The sequence below is a fragment of the Salmo salar genome, chromosome 06 (genome assembly GCF_965601325.2).
Source record: "Salmo salar chromosome 06, fSalSal1, whole genome shotgun sequence".
NCBI lineage: Eukaryota > Metazoa > Chordata > Actinopteri > Salmoniformes > Salmonidae > Salmo > Salmo salar.
In genome coordinates, this window is record NC_138296.1 from 61,542,501 (window position 1) to 61,561,831 (window position 19,331).

The 19,331-nt window shown below is 41.4% G+C and overlaps 2 protein-coding genes across 3 annotated transcripts in view; one reads left to right on the forward strand and one right to left on the reverse strand.

Annotated features, from left to right (window-relative positions):
- ube2j1 (ubiquitin-conjugating enzyme E2, J1) overlaps nucleotides 1-19,331 on the reverse strand; it is a 50,082-nt gene that overhangs the window by 28,877 nt on the left and 1,874 nt on the right. Inside the window, 1 exon segment of one of the 2 annotated variants that reach the window (NM_001139996.1) lies at nucleotides 9,283-9,588. The exons of the other annotated variant lie outside the window; for it this stretch is intronic. Within the exon segment in view, the coding sequence (NP_001133468.1) occupies nucleotides 9,283-9,313 (31 nt within the window). The 5' untranslated portion in view covers nucleotides 9,314-9,588. 2 annotated transcript variants of the gene reach the window in all.
- Nucleotides 16,173-19,331, forward strand: part of LOC106607715 (ankyrin repeat domain-containing protein 6) — a 61,470-nt gene continuing 58,311 nt past the window's right edge. The window contains exon 1 of the mRNA XM_014204967.3: nucleotides 16,173-16,298. The gene's annotated coding sequence lies outside the window, so the exon portion shown is untranslated. The remainder of the gene's footprint in view (nucleotides 16,299-19,331) is intronic.

Below are 19,331 nucleotides of genomic sequence, written 5' to 3' on the forward strand. Positions count from 1 at the left end.
TATGTTTGAAAAATGGAAGTTTTCCGATTTTAGAGGAATTTGTATTTCGCGCCACGCCCATCATTGGATATTGGAGCAGGTGTTCCGCTAGCGGAACATCTAGATGTAAGAGGTTATTAAGACCCAATAATGATGTCATGGATACATGCCCACACAGTCAGTTGACACAGACAAAAGTATCTTTGGATGTGAGGGAGAGACGATTAAGTGAATCAATAAAGTTTTTGGGGACAAACAGCTTTGAAATCAGCATATCTTCACAAAGTATTTCGGTAGTGAATTGATGTTAGCTTCCTTCAGCTGTAGGCTAGCAAGGAATGTCAGCCTACAGAGCTGGAAGCTAGGAGTATCTTATTGCATTGTTAAGTGTTCAAGCCTGTATGGGCATTGTTTTGCAAACAGTAATTAACAGTTTCAACATTTCAACATGCCATGTCGCAATATTCAAGTGTGTTAATTTCTGTGCAGCATGAGTGGGGAGCTAACATGTTGCAGCCCAGTCTCCCAGTGCTCTAGCAATGTATGAGTAAGTGGAGTAGGCGAGAGGCATGCACGGTGCGCTTGCGACAGACTTGATCGTCCCAATCAGTAGACGACGTGAGACACATTTGACAGAAGTACCGAAAGTAACAAATTCTAGTACCGAACCATTTTTCATGTTCTAGTATATTGTCATGACGTTGCCCTCTTTGAGTACAGGGAGGACAGTTGACCCCATCCCCCTTGCATCATCTCCCAACCTACCTTCCCCCACCCAGGCCCTGTGTGAAGGGGTTGTAAAATTCTAGAGGAGAATCTCCTACCACATGGCCCAGTTGAGACACAGAGGGGTTTCATAGAGAGACACAGGAAATTCTTCCAACTCACAGAATTGGGGAACCAAACGACATTTATGTTCTGGAGAAGGTATAAAAGATTGGTGAAGAATCCAGCTACAAACTGGTCCGCCTGGTACAATTTTGTGATACTCAGAAGAGACAATATAGCCATATTACCATAAAACTGTTTATATAATAGCCTCAGCTATGGGACCTGCATCCAAATGATTGTATAAAATGTATTAATAAGGATAAAGCTATTTGGAATACGTTGAGATGCTATGTACTGATGTTAATGTGATAGAATTGTATTTCTGTACCAAGCTTAACTCAGTCATCGGCACGCCCCCCCAGGGACATGGACAGGACAAGGCGTCATGTGACAAGCCTGTTCTATGTTCACGTATAAAACCCCCACCTAGAAGTTATTTATTGAGACCAGCTTACCTCAGAAGAGAGAGCCAAGGTTTGACCACCCAATTCCTCTACTGAAAGTTACCTATTCCACGTGGTTAAACTTTTAGACTATCGAGACCGACAGAATAAGAACAAGTCTTTGATATTAATTATTAGTCTGCAGCTAAGTAAATTATATCATTGAACGCAAAGACCAACGAAACATCCATTCTATAACGACATTAATGAATGTCGCCTTGAAAGAACCATTCTAACCGAGAGAGAGAGAGAGAGAACAGAACGACTCTCCAACAAGGATCCCGACGACACACTGAACGTAAATATATATTGAGTGAGCGTTCATGTGCAAAGGATTAGCATATCAATTGTTAACATTAATGAACTCTATGTGCCTCCTCTGCTGCCCTTTATGACCCTTTGTTTAACAAGACACCAGCCATGCCTGTTTAGCCCACTAGGGCACATTACTCTACCAATTCTTTGTGACGATAATTACTGTTTGTATGCTTTCTGTGAATTACTTAGTTTAGTAAATAAATGATTTTAAGACAATTGATGTATGGATGACTTTAGTAAAGGCTGGATTCGTGCAGATACAACAATTTACGATGTTTGGAATGAGACTGGACGCGAGGTAAAATACACCATTTAAACCAGAAGATAAATCGGCCTATACTATAATATAATATATAATGTTATAATATAGGAAAGTTATATTAGGAAAATTATAACTTTGTAATCTGAATATTTTCCTTGGTGCCCCGATCTCCTAGTTAATTACAATTAAACGATTAATCAGTTTAATCGCGTGATAATAATTACAGGGAGTTAATTGATAAACATGTCTTCAGTTTAATGGTGCCCCAAAGACACGACAATATGTTGGTATACAATGCAACACTACTGCTGATACACATAAACCAGATGTGTTGCAGACAGACAGTGAGGTTTCTTTCTTAACTGGATCAGTTGCTTGCTCTGCTGGATAAGTGGAACTCTGTCTACAGGTGTGTAGCATTTGTCTCCCTGTGGAAGCTAAGGACCCTGGGATTAAACACCTCCCTCTGCAACTGGATCCTGGACTTCATGACGGGCTGCCCCCAGGTGGTGAGGGTAGGCAACAACACATCTGCCACGCTGATCCTCAACACAGGGGCCCCTCAGGGGTTCGTGCTTAGTCCCCACCTGTACTTTCTGTTCATCCATGACCGTGTGGCCAAGCATGACACCATCATTAAGTTTGCAGGTGACACAACGGTGGTAAGCTTGATCACCAACAACGATGAGACAGCCTATAGGGAGGAGGTCAGAGATCTGGAAGTGTGATACCAGGACAACAACCTCTCCCTCAACGTGATCAAGACAAAGGAGATGATAGTGGACTACAGGAAAGGGCCGAGCACGCCCCCATTCTCATCAACGGGGCTGTAGTGGAGCAGGTTGAGAGCTTCAAGTTCCTTGGTGTCCACATCACCAACAAACTATCATGGTCCAAACACACCAAGACAGTCGTGAAGAGGGCATGACAATGCCCATTCCTCCTCAGGAGACTGAAAAGATTTGGCACGGGTCCTCAAAAAGTACTAGTTGCACCATCGAGAGCATCCTGACCGGTTGCATCACCGCCTGGTATGGCAACTGCTCGGCCTCCGACCGCAAGGCTCTACAGAGGGTAGCGCGTACTGTCCAGTACATAATTGGGGCCAAGCTTCCTGTCATTCAGGACCTCTATACCAGGCTGTATCAGAGGAAGGCCCTAAAAATTGCCAAAGACTTCAGCCACCCTAGTCATAGACAGTTCTCTCTGCTACGGCACGGCAAGTGGTACCGGAGCGCCAAGTCTAGGTCCAAAAGGCTTCTGAACAGCTTCTACCCACAAGCCATAAGACTGCTGAACAGCTAATCAAATTCCTACCCGCACTATTTGCATTGACGCCCCCCCCCCCCTTTTTTTTTTTTACACTGCTGCTACTCGCTGTTTATTATCTATGCATAGTCACTTTACCCCCATCTACATCCTACCTCAATTACCTCGACTAACCTGTACCCCCGCACATTGACCCGGTACCCCCTGTATATAGCCTTGTTATTTGATTGTTGCGCTTCTATTTTTTTTAGATTAGTAAAATTTGTTTTTGAACTCTTATTTTTCTTAAAACTGCATTGTTGGTTAGGGGCTTGTAAGTAAGCATTTCACTGTAAGGTCTACACCTGTTGTATTCGACGCATGTGACAAATAACATTCGATTTGAAGTTGTGCTGTGACTGTCCATAAAGAGGAACAGAAACGGTGGCAAGTTGCGACAGAGACCGTCTCTAGACTTGACCGTTCATGCAGCTTCAGTATTCTGATCATAGAGTTCCGATCATGGAATTCTGAACGCGTCATGCATCTACACCTACATTTAAAATGTGTCTACCATGTCCACAGTGTGCCCGGATTCTCTTTTCCTCCGTGATATTAAAATGGCAGTATGCATTCTACAAACGGTGGAATAGGCAAAATATTATAACACAACAACTGATGGCAGTAGCTAACTACTGTAGCTAACTAGCCAGCTAACCTCTGTAGCTAGCCAGCAAGCAACGCTAAAGGGATTGCCAAGGGTTTAACATAACTTTTGTTTGGCGAGAGTTTTTCTAAATATTAGCTAGCCGACTAGCATTTATGAGGCCAGCAAACACGGTCCTCACATACTAGGAACATATTTCCTCTAATGTTATAATGAAAAGATGCCTCTCGGTCCCAGAACACAAGTTGTCTGAGGAGACTGAAGAGAAATAAGCACACAATGCATCCCTGACCACCTCCTGAAGTGGTCAACCAGATCTGAACACAATCAGACCAGTCTTTTCAATGCAATCTTCATATTCTGACAGCAGAAGTCGCATGTAAGTGTCAAGTGTAGACAACCTGAAAGACGAGGAGAAACTCATTCGGGATCTCTGTCCTCAGTCAGGATTCACTGCCCTAGTACTTTGTTTGTGAAACCATAAAGCAAAGATATTCTGATTTCAAAGCTGATTGTCCACAAAAACATTATTAATTCACTTAATCGCCTCTCCCTCACATCCAAAGATACTTTCCCCTTTTATCTGTCATGTCTCCCCTAACTGAGCTCAACTGACTGGGTGGGCAAATCAAATTAATGAATGACATCATTACTTAGTCTTAAAATAAGAGATTGCTACTTCTATGCAAATGTTATTGATCAGTACAATAAAATACGTTTCAATTGGTGAGTACGGCACAGTATATCACTGGTGCCGAGCTCCCTGCCATCCAGGACCTCTATACCAGGCGGTGTCAGATAAAGGCCCAACGTTCCTTCAAAAAAAGACTCCAGCCACCCAAGCCATAGATTGTTCACTCTGCTACCGTGCGGCAAGTGGTACCAGTGCCCCAAGTCTGGTACCAACAAGACCCTAAACAGCTTCTACCCCCAAGCCATAAGACTGCTAAACAAGACTGCTAAACAGCTAATCAAATGGATACCCGGACTACCTGCATTGACCCTTTTTTTTAACTAACTCTCTTGCACTGACTGTGCACACAAACCCCAACACACACACACTTAACATTGCAATAAAATCGTAACACAAAGAATCGCAACACATATCATATCGGCACCTATATATCGTGATAATATCTGGCAATCCCTGGCAATTCCCAGCGCTAGTCAAAAGTAGTGCACTATATAGGGAATAGGGTGCCATTTGGGATGCATCCTATGTGGAGCCCTTCTTTAGCTGCGTCTCATAATAACAATGAGTGGGTGTGACAGAAGAAAAGCCTCTGCTGCCACATGGGCCTCCTGACTCCTGAGGTGAGGAGGGTTTCAGTTAGTGGACCTGGGGGATAGGATTATAATCCTGTACACAAAATCTTACGTAACGCATTTTAGTGTTTGCAGGCAACTGGGGACGATTCAGACAGGTTGGGTCCTGTGAGCAGGGAGACACCGTTACATAATGACTTTTAACCAAACTCATAATAATACAATAGGATTTAGAGACCTGGGCAATGATGGAATTGTCTGAGTTTACTACTGACCACTCCCCCTTCCTAACCTAGAGGAGGTCTATGTCCCAAATGGCACCCTATTCCCTATATAGTGCACTACTTTTGATCAGAGCACTATGGGCCCTGCTCAAAAGTAGTGCACTAAATAGGGATTGGGTGCCATTTGGGACAGGCTAAGGTTTTCATTGTGGGTTTATTTTTTTATGTTTACCCCTTTTTCATGGTATCCAATTGGTAGTTACAGTCTTGTCCCATCGCTGCAACTCCCGTACGGACTCGGGAGAGTCGAGAGCTGTGCGTCCTCCAAAACACAACCTAACCAAGCCACACTGCTACTTGACACTAGGTTCAAGTCCAGGCTCTGTCGCAGCCGGCCGCGACTGGGAGACCCACGGGGCGGCGCACAATTGCCCCAGCGTCGTCCTGGGTAGGGGAGGGTTTGGCCGGCAGGGATGTCCTTGTCCCATTGCACCCTTGCGACTCCTGTGGCGGGCCGAGCACATGCACTCTGACACGGTCGCCAGGTGTACGGTGTTTCCTCCGACACATTGATGCGACTTGCTTCAGGTTAAGCGGGCATTGTGTCAAGAAGCAGTGTGGCTTGGTTGGGTTGTGTTTTGGAGGACGCACAGCTATCGACTCTCCCGAGTCCGTACGGGAGTTGCAGCGATGGGACAAGACTGTAACTACCAATTGGATACCATGAAAAAGGGGTAAACATTTAAAAAAATAAACCCACAATGAAAACCTTAGCCTGTCCCAAATGGCACCCTATCCCTATTTAGTGCACTACTTTTGAGCAGGGCCCATAGTGCTCTGATCAAAAGTAGTGCACTATATACAGTGAGGGGAAAAGTATTTGATCCCCTGCTGATTTTGTCCCAAATGGCACCCTATCCCTATTTAGTGCACTACTTTTGAGCAGGGCCCATAGTGCTCTGATCAAAAGTAGTGCACTATATACAGTGAGGGAAAAAGTATTTGATCCCCTGCTGATTTTGTATGTTTGCCCACTGACAAAGGAATGATCAGTCTATAATTTTAATGGTAGGTTTATTTGAACAGTGAGAGACAGAATAACAGAAAAATCCAGAAAAACACATGTCAAAAATGTTATAAATTGATTTGCATTTTAATGAGGGAAATAAGTATTTGACCCCTCTGCAAAACATGACTTAGTACTTGGTGGCAAAACCCTTGTTGACAATCAGAGGTCAGACGTTTCTTGTAGTTGGCCACCAGGTTTGCACACATCTCAGGAGGGATTTTGTCCCACTCCTCTTTGCAGATCTTCTCCAAGTCATTAAGGTTTCGAGGCTGACGTTTGGCAACTCGAACCTTCAGCTCCCTCCACAGATTTTCTATGGGATTAAGGTCTGGAGACTGGCTAGGCCACTCCAGGACCTTAATGTGCTTCTCTTGAGCCACTCCTTTGTTGCCTTGGCCGTGTGTTTTGGGTCACTGTCATGCTGGAATACCCATCCACAACCAATTTTCAAAGCCCTGGCTGAGGGAAGGAGGTTCTCACCCAAGATTTGACGGTACATGGCCCCGCCCATCGTCCCTTTGATGCGGTGAAGTTGTCCTGTCCCCTTAGCAGAAAAACACCCCCAAAGCATAATGTTTCCACCTCCATGTTTGACGGTGGGGATGGTGTTCTTGGGGTCATAGGCAGCATTCCTCCTCCTCCAAACACAGCGAGTTGAGTTGATGCCAAAGAGCTCCATTTTGGTCTCATCTGACCACAACACTTTCACCAATTGTCCCCTGAATCATTCAGATGTTCATTGGCAAACTTCAGATGGGCATGTATATGTGCTTTCTTGAGCAGGGGGACCTTGCGGGCGCTGCAGGATTTCAGTCCTTCACGGCGTAGTGTGTTACCAGTTATTTTCTTGATGACTATGGTCCCAGCTGCCTTGAGATCATTGACAAGATCCTCCCGTGTAGTTCTGTACTGATTCCTCACTGTTCTCATGATCATTGTAACTCCATGATGTGAGATCTTGCATGGAGCCCCAGGATCTTGCATGGAGCCCCTTCCATTTGCGAATAATCGCACCAACTGCTGTCACCTTCGCACCAAGCTGCTTGGCGATGGTCTTGTAGCCCATTCCAGTCTTGTATAGGTCTACAATCTTGTCCCTGACATCCTTGGAGAGCTCTTTGGTCTTGGCCATGGTAGAGAGTTTGGAATCTGATTGATTGCTTCTGTGGACAGGTGTATTTTATACAGGTAACAAACTGAGATTAGGAGCACTCCCTTTAAGAGTGTGCTCCTAATCTCAGCTCCTTACCTGTATAAAAAGACACCTGGGAGCCAGAAATCTTTCTGATTGAGAGGGGGTCAAATACTTATTTCCCTCATTAATATGCAAATCAATTTATACAATTTTTGACATGCGTTTTTCTGGATTTTTCTGTTGTTATTCTGTCTCTCACTGTTCAAATAATCCTACCACTAAAATTATAGACTGATCATTTCTTTGTCAGTGGGCAAATGTACAAAATCAGCAGGGGATCAAATACTTTTTTCCCTCACTGTAGCGAATAGGGTGCCATTTGGGACATAGACCTCCTCTAGGTTAGGAAGGGGGAGTGGTCAGTAGTAAACTCAGACAATTCCATCATTGCCCAGGTCTCTAAATCCTGGCACTGCGCTGCAGTGCCTTAGACCACTGCGCCACCTGGGAGGCCCTCATTGTGGGTTTCTAATGCCGTTTCTTAACAGAAGTCAGCTCTACAAGCTTTTGGGACATGTCTCAGAGACAATGTCACGCTCACCTTAAAACAATAGGCTATTGAAAAATGGGGACAGTGATACTCTAAGCATAGGTTCTCCATTTGCTTATCCACACAAAAATGGGAAACTGTAAATGCATCAACTACCAGAAAGTGGTGTAGCCATTTCCTTATTTTGACTTCACCACCTTTCAAAACTGGAAACAAATCTTTATTTGATCCTCTCTCAACACCCTGACTCAACTATAGCCTCAGCCTTATTTTGACCCCCTCTCAAAATCCAAACACTAGCTAACCCAAGCTGTATTTGTAAACCCTTTCTTTAAGACCTTAAAAATGCAGCCCACACCGGGTGCGCAAGGACAAACCAACTTTGATCTACAATATTCTGAGCAGAGAATTTTTAAATCTATCCCCAACCCTCCACACTATACTTGATCTAGCATGGAGGACAGGAACTACAGGCCAGGAAATGCTTTATGCAAAAACAAGGTTTCTGTACATATTTCTTGACACAGCCCAAGGCTGGCCTAAGAAGGCAGAAAATGAAATCTAGAAACCATGTCTAATTTGAGCTAGTGAGGAAACCACAGAACTGACTGAACACATGGAGCTTAGTGTAACTGATTTGCTGTGGTTGAAAGTGACATGTCCCAACCCACTCAGCTGTTCACGTTAAGAGAATTCTGCACCTGCCACCAGTGTACACGTGTGTGTCCTTGGACCAGGCAAGCCAGTCAGAGGCCGAGTAACAATGTCAACCCCAGAGGTGTCTGATATAGGTTCACTATTTTAGAGTGATCATAACCAGGGCCCACTGCTCTGATTCCTGTCTTTTTGGGTAAGGTGTTAGTGAATGCAAATAACTAAGTTACAACACTTAAGACACCAACTTTTGATTTTTATCTATGCTCAAAGACTCCACTAAGTCTGATCAAATGAACAGCAACACGAAAATAGACAAAAGTATATCATGACTTCGTGAAGTTGAGGTTAGGCTACGTGTTAGCTACTAAGTGGCAGAACGCCTGTAAAAGGCCATAACGTCTTGATTATTTCTTAATATTATGGCATAGTAATTTGTATTCAAATATCATTGGGCAAATAGTTAGCTAACCATACAGTCAAACAAGCTAGCTAACGCTAGATACTATCAGTATGATGGTGGAGTCACTTCTTCATGATGGGAAACCGAAAGCGAATAAAGCCAAATCCTTTCGGCTAGGCTAAATAGCATTAGCGAGTTCGACATATTGCAGTCTGTGTCATTTACAAACTTACCTGGGCTCTTGAGGTTATATTTGTTCTCCATTTTAACAAGTCAAGTGGACTCAAAATGTAGCTCGCGTCTGTTTAGGAGAGACAGCTGACACACGCACATCCAGCTAACACTAGCCAATACTGACTTTTGATTCGTCCAAAACATGCGAGCAATGTATTCGGTAAAGCTCACCGAGAGCCAAAAGTCGTATGCAGTTTACCCTAAACAGCTGTCATATGAGTTAGTTAGCTAGAAAGGAAGTCCTGACGTGGCACAAGTTTGTTGTTCCACGAATTTGGTGAACGACCTGTTCGAACAGAGAAAAATGTCAGTCGTGTGACGTCACATGAAAACGTAAACAGGAAGTAGTCGAACTGTAAAGGATTTGAACGACAAAACTTTATTAACACACTTTCTTTCTTTCCCTCTATTATGATATACTGAACAAAAATATCAACGCAAAATGCAATAATTTCTAATATTTTGCTGTTACAGTACATATAAGGAAATCAGTCAATTCAAATAAACTCATTAGGCCCTTATCTATGAATTTCACATGACTGGGCAGGGGCGTAGCCATGGATGGGCAGAGGCCCACCTACTTGGGACCAGGCCCACTCACTGGGGACCCAGGCCCAGCCAAGCAGAATGAGTTTTCCCCCACAAAAGGGCTTCATTACAGACATCAATTATCTTCAGCACCTCCTCAATTCTCTGGAAACAGATCTGGGGGACATTCCTGCAGTCAGCATGCCAATTGCACGCTCCTTCAAAACTTGAGACATCTGTGGCATTGTGTTGCTTGACAAAATGGCACATTTTAGAGTAGTCTTTTATTGTCCCCAGCACAAGATGCACCTGTGTAATGATCATGCTGTTTAATCAACTTCTTGATATGACACAGCTGTCAGGTGGATGGTTATCTTGACAAAGGATACAATGCTCACTAACAGGGATGTAAATAAATTTGTGCACAACTTTTGAGAGGAATAAGCTTTTTGTGAATATGAAACATTTCTGGGATTTTTTATTTTAGCTCATGAAACATTGGACCAGCACTTTGCATTTATATTTTTTGTTCAATTTTTTATATTTGCGTGCATGCGAGATAGAGATAGAGAGGTGGAAACTGAGCTGCACTTCCTAACCTCCTGCCAAATGTATGACCATATTAGATACATATTTCCCACAGATTACACCGAAAACAAATCAAATTTTGATAAACTCCCATATCTATTGGGTGAAATATCACAGTAGCAAGATTTATGACCTGTTGCCACAAGAATAGGGCAACTGTAAGGGTCGACGCTGGAGATGAGAAGCAAGTACATGGAGTGAACATTTAATTAGCATGGACATGGAACAGGACAGCGTCTGGACATAAACACATTACGACATTAATGCAGACACAGGGATCAAACGGGGGAGCAGACAGTTATAGACGGGGCAATCAACAAAGGGAAGGAGTCCAGGTGAGTCCAATGACTGCTGCTGAGCATAATGATGGTGACAGGTGTGCGTAAAATGAAGGGTAGCCTGGCGCCCTTGAGCGCCAGAGAGGGAGAGCGGGAGCAGGCGTGACAGCAACCATTGATGAATAAACACCATTGTAAATACAACCCATATTTGTTTATTTATTTTCCCTTTTGTACTTTGACTATTTGCACATCGTTATAACTCTATTCCTATGAGTGTAATGTTTACTATTCATTTTTGACTGTTTATTTAACTTTAGTTTATCTATTTCACTTGCTTTGGCAATGTAAACATATGTTTCCCATGCCAATAAAGCCATTTGAATTGAAATTGATACATCAATTTGTTCATCATTATGTTCAAAATGTATTCAACAAAACTGTACTCAAAATTTACTGAGAGCATATTCTATAATTTGAGCCAAAGCAGGATATTAGCTATTTATCCAGAAACACTTTTAATGGGATTGCAGTGCCCCTTCATAGCTTCATGGTGAAATAGGATTAAAGAGAGGGCTGTGCAGCTGTGGTTAATGTCATCTCTACAGTACCCCAGGGCCCTTCCCTTCTACCTCTTTGCCCTCCAGTCGACTCTGTCTCTGGACTGCCAGCCAGATGTCCCCCACATCAGCCTGCCAATTTGCATCAAGAGAAAAATGAGTGCACAGGATTATAAGTGTTTTTTAATCTTCATTTGATTAAATCCCCCTCAAATGATTCACAAAAAATACATGATGTCATTTTTTTGATATCACACACTCAAAATCAATGAGTGCCCAGCAGGAAATTTCTAGCTATGTGTGCATTACTAATGTGGCCCGGCCATTCCATGACTGACTCCCATTTTATAACATCATCATACAAGACAGCACATAATCAGGGTTGGATATTGATACCCACAACCCTCCAAATGTGGGTAGATGTTGTCATTGGCGGCTAAATAAGAATGTCTATTTTACGAGCCACGTTGGCGGGTGGTCACACAGAGCATCTGGGAACAGTAAAAAAAAATATGAAAAACCCACATGTAGAAGTTGGTCGAATTGACAAGAAAGGCTACTGAGGTGTGACATTGTTCTAGTGTTTCTTTGCCAGTTACATCGTTTTGTTCACCCGCTAGATTGTTTTCAATTTTAGTTTGAGTTTATTGCAACTGCCTGCTGCTAGGAAGACATTGCAGTCATATTTTTTTCATCAGACAAGGGAGTGACCAAGTTACCACAGTAACGTCCCGTCCCTTAAAGGGGTAGCTGAAAATGTTTAGCTGTGTTTGAATACCCATACAAACATACTTAATGAGTATATACTATACACTATAAGTTCATTTTTGTATACTGTAAAAGAACGGTATCCTTTCAGTAGAGTGTACAAGTGCTTCGTCCTGTCTACCCGGAAGTTGATGCTGTTGCTATGCAACTTCTTGTTAGCTTGTTAGCATAACAAATTACTAGCTAGCTAGACATCTTACGACTTCATTAACAATGTCCACTGAGAACGCACAATGACTATACCATGTAGCTAAGCTAAGAATGACATGAATAATCAAGTCTATACATTTTGGGTAGTTAGATAACATAGAGTTAATATACTGGCAAGTTCGACGTATTAGTAGTCAGCTATCTTTAGGTAGCTTGCTAACATACTGGTACATACAAGCAATTGCTGTAATGACATTCTATGCGGTTCATAAGGCTAGCGTAGCTATCAAATTGTCAGCCAACATAACTTGTAATGTAACTTATCTGAGAAGTCATTACTTTATTACATTGCTAAACATTTTCTTAACATTTGTCATAATTAGTTAAAGCAATGAATTTGTATCAGCTCTTGTTGGATTTCGGGTGCATATTTTCCACCATTTTCTTCAAATCTGAAAATGTTGTGAAGCCACGAAGAATTGCGTTATGGGCCCTAAAAGCACGGAAATAGTGTCCACTGCTTGTAGACTTTGTATTTTGGCGAATGTAGTATGACATCTGTTTTTTTTTAACACTAACTATATACATACTATGACCAATAAGCATACTACATACTCAATTTACGTCACATATAGTAAGGTTGGTGTGGTTAGTATGAGTATTCGATTAAAAAGCATGAGCTGGCGCACACCCAGAAAAATTAGTTTGGGTGGAGGTGCTGACTAACGGCGAATAAACTATAAACTATCAAAATAAAGAAAGTCGCACACTCCATGTATAAACTCCCAGCAATTTATTGGGTATTTACCAATGTTTCAGCATCACTGTAAAACGGATATTTGAAAATAAAAGAAACCTTAACCTGACAACAAATGAGATATTGGCAAAACAAACTAACAGTTCGGCAAAGTGATGCCGAAACGTTGGTAAATACCCATTCAATTGCTGGGAGTTTATACATTGAGTGTGCGACTTTCTTTATATTGATAGTTTATAGTTTATTCGCCATTAGTCAGCACCTCCACACACTCATTTTTATGGGTGTGTGGTTTAAAAAAGTTTTAAAAATCTCATTTACTTGTAAGTAAATATACCATATGGAATTGTCTGGGCAGGATCAGGCAGTGTTCTTTCAGGTGGAGGATTTGATCAAAAGGCTGGAACATATGGCTTTATTGGAGCAGCCCTTGTAGAAAAAGTGAAGAGAACTCAGATGCTTCTCTGAGAAACTGGGGTAGAAAATATGGGCGAGAAAAACAACATTATCCATGCCTAGTTGTAAGGCCTGTCTGTACTTTAATGATAGATTAATGTCCTCAATATCTTGAACCAGAATATGTACAGAATCAAATGGCCAATCATACACTAAATACTGAATCTACAATTGTTTGGATCTCACTATTTTGGTTTGTCTTAATTTTCGCATTAATCTTCAACCAGAGACACTTTGAGAGACTACTTTAGCTTTCATACTTTATTGCAAAGGACACCGCTGCTGTTAAAAAACAATATGTACATATATATTAACATGTGTCAAGGTCATTTTCTTGACAAGAACACAAACAAACACCATGGGCACAGTGTTTTCCTAATGGTATCTTTCCAGATCAACTGGCAAAGTACTATAAAGGGGATGGTAATTGACTGACTTGTGTTTCCATATGAATTCCCACTGCAGGTGTTGTTATTCTGCTTCAGTGCTTGTGTTCCCATACATTCTGTCCTTCAGATCAATATTATTTGTCCTGTATGGGCACAGAGGGCATTATGATGTACATTGGGCCCTCCAAGTCATGCTTTAGCAGAGTCAACACAGCACAGAGCCTTTCTCCTCTAAGAGCTGGTTTGCCCTTGTCCTGGCCAGGGCCAAGTCTTCATTGAGCAGATTTCTTATCACAAGGGACTTCCTGGTCAGATGAAGGTTAAATATATAAATAATACATTGAACAAAAATATAAATGCAACATGTAAAGTGTTGGTCCCATGTTTCATGAGCTGAAATAAAAGATCCCAGAAATGTTCCATATGCACAAAAAGCTTATTTCTCTCACATTTTATGCACAAATTTGTTTATATCCCTGTTAGTGAGCATTTCTCCTTTGACAAGATATTCTATCCATCTGACTGGTGTGGCATATCAAGAAGCTGATTAAATAGCATGATCATTATACAGGTGCAGCTTGTGCTGGAGACAACAAAAGGCCGCTCTAAAATGTGCAGTTTTGTCATACAATACAATGCCACAGATGTCTCAAGTTTTGAGGGAGCGTACAATTGGCATGCTGAGTGCAGGAATGTCCACCAGAGCTGTTGCCAGAGAATGGAATGTTCATTTCTCTATCATAAGCCGCCTCCAACGTCATTTTAGAGAATTCGGCAGTACGTCCAACCGGCCTCACAACCGCAGACCACGTGTATGGCGTTGTGTGGGTGAGCGCTTCGCTGATGTCAACATTGTGAACACAGTGCCCCATGGTGGTGGGGTTATGGTATGGGCAGGCATAAGATACGGACAACACAATTGCATTTTTTCAATGCAATTTGAATGCACAGAGATACCGTGACGAGATCCTGAGGCCCATTGTCGTGCTATCATCCGCTGCCATCCCCTCATGTTTCAGCTTGATAATGCACGGCCCCATATCGCAAGGATCTGTACACAATTCCTGGAAGCTGAAATATCCCAGTTCTTCCATAGCCTGCATACTCACCAGACATGTCACCCATTGAGCATGTTTGGGATGCTCTGGATTGATGTGTACGACAGCATGTTCCAGTTCCCGCAAATATCCAGCAACTTTGCACAGCCATTGAAGAAGAGTGGGACAACATTCCACAGGCCAGAATCAACAGCCTGATAAACTCTATGCGAAGGCGATGTGTCGCGCTGCATGATGCAAATGGTGGTCACACCAGATACTGACTGGCTTTCTGATCCACGACACTACCTTTTTTTTAATGGTATCTGTGACCAACAAATGCATATCTGTATTCCCAGTCATGTGAAATCCATAGATTAGGGCCTAATGAATTTATTTAAATTAACTGGTTTCCTTATATGAACTGTAACTCAGTAAAATATAGAGAAATTGTTGCATGTTGCGTTTATATTTTACTTTTTTTTTTTTTTTTTTTTACATTTTAGTCATTTAGCAGACGCTCTTATCCAGAGCGACTTACAGTAGTGAATGCATACATTTCATACAATTTCATACATATATATATTTTTTTTTTTTCTGTGCTGGTATACTGAACATTTTTGTTCAGTATACCTTGCTGCCATGCTGTTTCTTTGTATTCTGCTGACACTTGCTGGTCAATGTATGAATAGTGTTGCCCTAGATCTAGTCTTAAAGGGAAACCTATAAAACTATATGCACTCTGCAAAGTCAGTGTTTGGACACTCCAAATTGCTGTGAGTGTCCAAGAGTGAGACGACTGGGGCATTCTCAAACGTTATAGGCATTCTGTATGAAATGTCAATATACATTTTTAAAGCAGAACTATGTCACCTAACATCAGACACCCGTCAGTCCTAGAACACAGGCAGCGCAGGATATTCCAATGTACAGAATTCATTTTAGGAAATCCTCAGTCTTCAACGTTTGCAGCTTCACTTTTCACCTGAACAGGTGTGCTTCCAGGTTCTTCCACACAGGTGCAGATTTTTTTATTTAACTAGGCAAGTCAGTTAAGAACTAATTCTTATTTAAAATGACGGCCTAACGGGAACAGTGTTCAGGGGCAGAATGACAGATTTGTACCTTGTCAGCAACTTCTCGGGATACTGGCCCAACGCTCTAACCACTAGGCTATCTGCCAGATGAAGGAAAGGACACAAGCAGAGGAAGCTCCTTTGGCATCAGACTAATTGGCATCACCTAGACTTTACTTTACTGCTCTCCTAAAATCCTGTTACCACAAGAAAGAATAAAAACGCATATAGTGTACTTGCCCACAGTTTTAAGGAGACTCACCCCAGTCACCACCAGATGGAGCTTGAGAACGGTGATATATCTGCACTACATTAAATAATGTTGAGCTGAACTTTCTCTAATAATTCCTTGTCAATAGGTTTGCTAGGCTGCGTTGTCTGTCAGATGCACACACCCGAAATAATTTCACATCAATTATGTCGGCAAGGTACGTTTTTCTTCTCTAAAAAGTTTTGAATAACCATGAGTAGCAAGTGTTCATCCACCTTATTGTTGAGGGGACGTCACATCCAGTAAAACCAGTAGCTAAGTGCGTCATATGCTCATGTGAATGTTTTTTGTGTTTACAGTACATTTCTTTACTTGTTGCTTAGCCAGTACAAAGTAAACAATGTAAGAATTCGAAATACATAACAGTATTCGTGAAAATTGTTGTTACAATGTTTTAAAAGATTGCCATGCAGTTCATGCTAGCCCACATGAAAAAAACGATAGTATGCTATGGTTAAATACTATCGTTTTTCACTGTAGTGTTTTTGCAGACTTTACACCATTACAAAAAAATTATGCAGTTTTGAAACTGCAGGAAAGTGCAGTTACTGCAAAAGACTGTTCATTTGGACGCGGTATTTGCAGCATACTGCAGTTATATCGCATTAATAAAATAAGGCCCAAGGGGGTGTGGTATATGGCCAATATACCAAGTCTAAGGGCTGTTCTTATGCACTACGCAACACGGAGCGCCTGGATACAGCCCTTAGCTGTGGTATATTGGCCATATATCTCAAACCCCCGAGGTACCTTAATGCTGGTTGCAAATATAATTAGAACAGTAAAAATACATGTTTTGTCATACCCGTGGTATACTGTCTCATATACCACGGATTTCAGCCAATCAGCAACAGTGTACTGCAGCTATACTGCACTCTGACTGCAACCTTTTTTCGTAAGGGCATTGTAGTGTTTTTGCAGAATAAACACTGCAGTGAAATCTGTGGTATTTATTTTAGTGTTGCGGACATGACTATTATACTGTAGTATTTACAGTTTACAATAGTGTAAATACTGTGGTAAAAAACTACTGTAGTATATACTATGGTAATTCTTGTAGCCATATACCTCAAACCCCTGAGGTACCTTATTGCTATTATAAACTGGTTACCAATGTAATTAGTTTAGAAAAAATGTTTCGTTATACTCGTGATATACCAAATCAGCATTCAGCGCTCGAGCCACCTAGTTTATAATGTAGTATTTACTGTAGTGTTTTTGTTTTATTATCTTTGACATAGAAGTGGGGGTTTTCTCCTTGAGGAAACCTACTGAACCAAAAAAATAGGCCTACTCAAAGAGCAAATTTTCCATAACCTGTTTTGAAACTGCAGTAACTGCAGTTGACTGTGGTGTTTTGCAGTTATACTGCACTGCAACTGCAGTTACACGGCAAAATTACTGCAGTAAAAAAGTGTTATTTGTATCATCCTGCAGTTATATTGCACTCTAACTACAGTTGTATTACAGTGTACTGCAGTTATACTGACCTCTGACTGCATTTTTATTCTGTAAGGATGATGGGAATGGGCAGGGTGTATGCAAATGAAATACTGTAGTATATACTATAGTAATTACTGTAGTGTTTTTGCAGACTGTAGTATTTTTGTGTAAATTACTGTAGTATTTACTGTAATGTTTTTGCAGACTAATGTTTTTGCGGACATTACTGTAGTATTTACTGTAGTGTTTTTGCGATCTGTAGTATTTACTATAATATTCTACAGTATACTACCAAATTCTATAGTAAGTACTACACCTCATCGAAGTATACTACAGTGTGTAGTATAGTATTCTACAGTATATTACAGTTTACTACATAATTCTATAGTAAGTACTATAGTATTCTATAGTAAACTGTAGTATTTTTTATGTGGCAGCTCAGTCATTCACTCACTATTATGCTTGTGTTGTCAATTATGTGGTGCAATTTGAGCACTGAAATAAGGAGATGACTGTGGGGAACTATGGGAATGCTGTTATTGAAAGTAAGCCTTCCAATAACAGTTGCCTGCCCTCGGGTTCTATGAATCTGACAGAGATATGACTGTCAGATTTATGGGACCTTCTTATGTGGGATTAACCTGAGTAAAAGCAGGAGGCTTGCAGTATCTTTGAGGTGTTTTCAGTATCGTTTTATTACCACATATAGATTTATTTGTTTTGAAGATACTGTTGCTACTTCTTACAGATAATAAGTTACATTTCAATTATTTGGGAACTTTATTGAACAAACTAAGTTTTGATTTTTGATGAATACATCCCATTAGTTACCTACTTCTAAACAGATATCAGGCCTACTCTTTACAAGTTTGGAGGTTCATCTGAAAATGTTCTACCTTGCTTGTTGCTTTGAAATGGCCGCTGTTGCCTTAGGTCCCTGAGTATTGTTAAGTGACGTATGTTTGTCTTAATGGCCTGCATCATATTACAAACACTGCTAACTCGAGGGGTATTGAACGCTTTCAAAACATAAATGCTATTGCCACATGGTATATCATACAATAAGGCTCAGTATTAAAAGTATTAACGTGCACAAATCAGACAGACCGATAACCTATGGCAATTCTACCCTCAAAGTACAGCAGGTTACAATGCAATGACTTACACTGAGTGTACAAAACATTAGGAACATCTACTTTTTCCATGACATAGACTGACCAGGTGAATCCAGGTGAAAGCTATGATCCCTTATTGATGTCACTTGTTAAATCCACTTCAATCAGTGTAGATGAAGGGGAGGAGACAGGTTAAAGAAGGATTTTTAAGCCTTGAGACAATTGAGACATGGATAATGTTTGTGTGCTATTCAGAGGGTGAATATTCAAGACAAAAGTGCCTTTGAATGGGGTATTGTAGTAGGTGCCAGCAGCATTGCATCAAGAACTGCAATGCTGCTAGGTTTTTCATATTCAACAGTTCCCTGTGTGTATCAAGAATGGTCTACCACCCAGCCAACTTTCATTTAACTAGGCAAGTCAGTTAAGAACAAATTCTTATTTTCAATGACAGCCTATGAACAGCGGTTGTTCAGGGGCAGAACAACAGATTTGTACCTTGGGGATTTCAACTTGCAACCTTTCAGTTACTAGTCCAACACTCTAACCACTAGGCTACGCTGCCACCCCACACAACTGTTGGAAGCATTGGAATCAACATGGGCCAGCATCCCTGTGGAAGGCTTTCGACA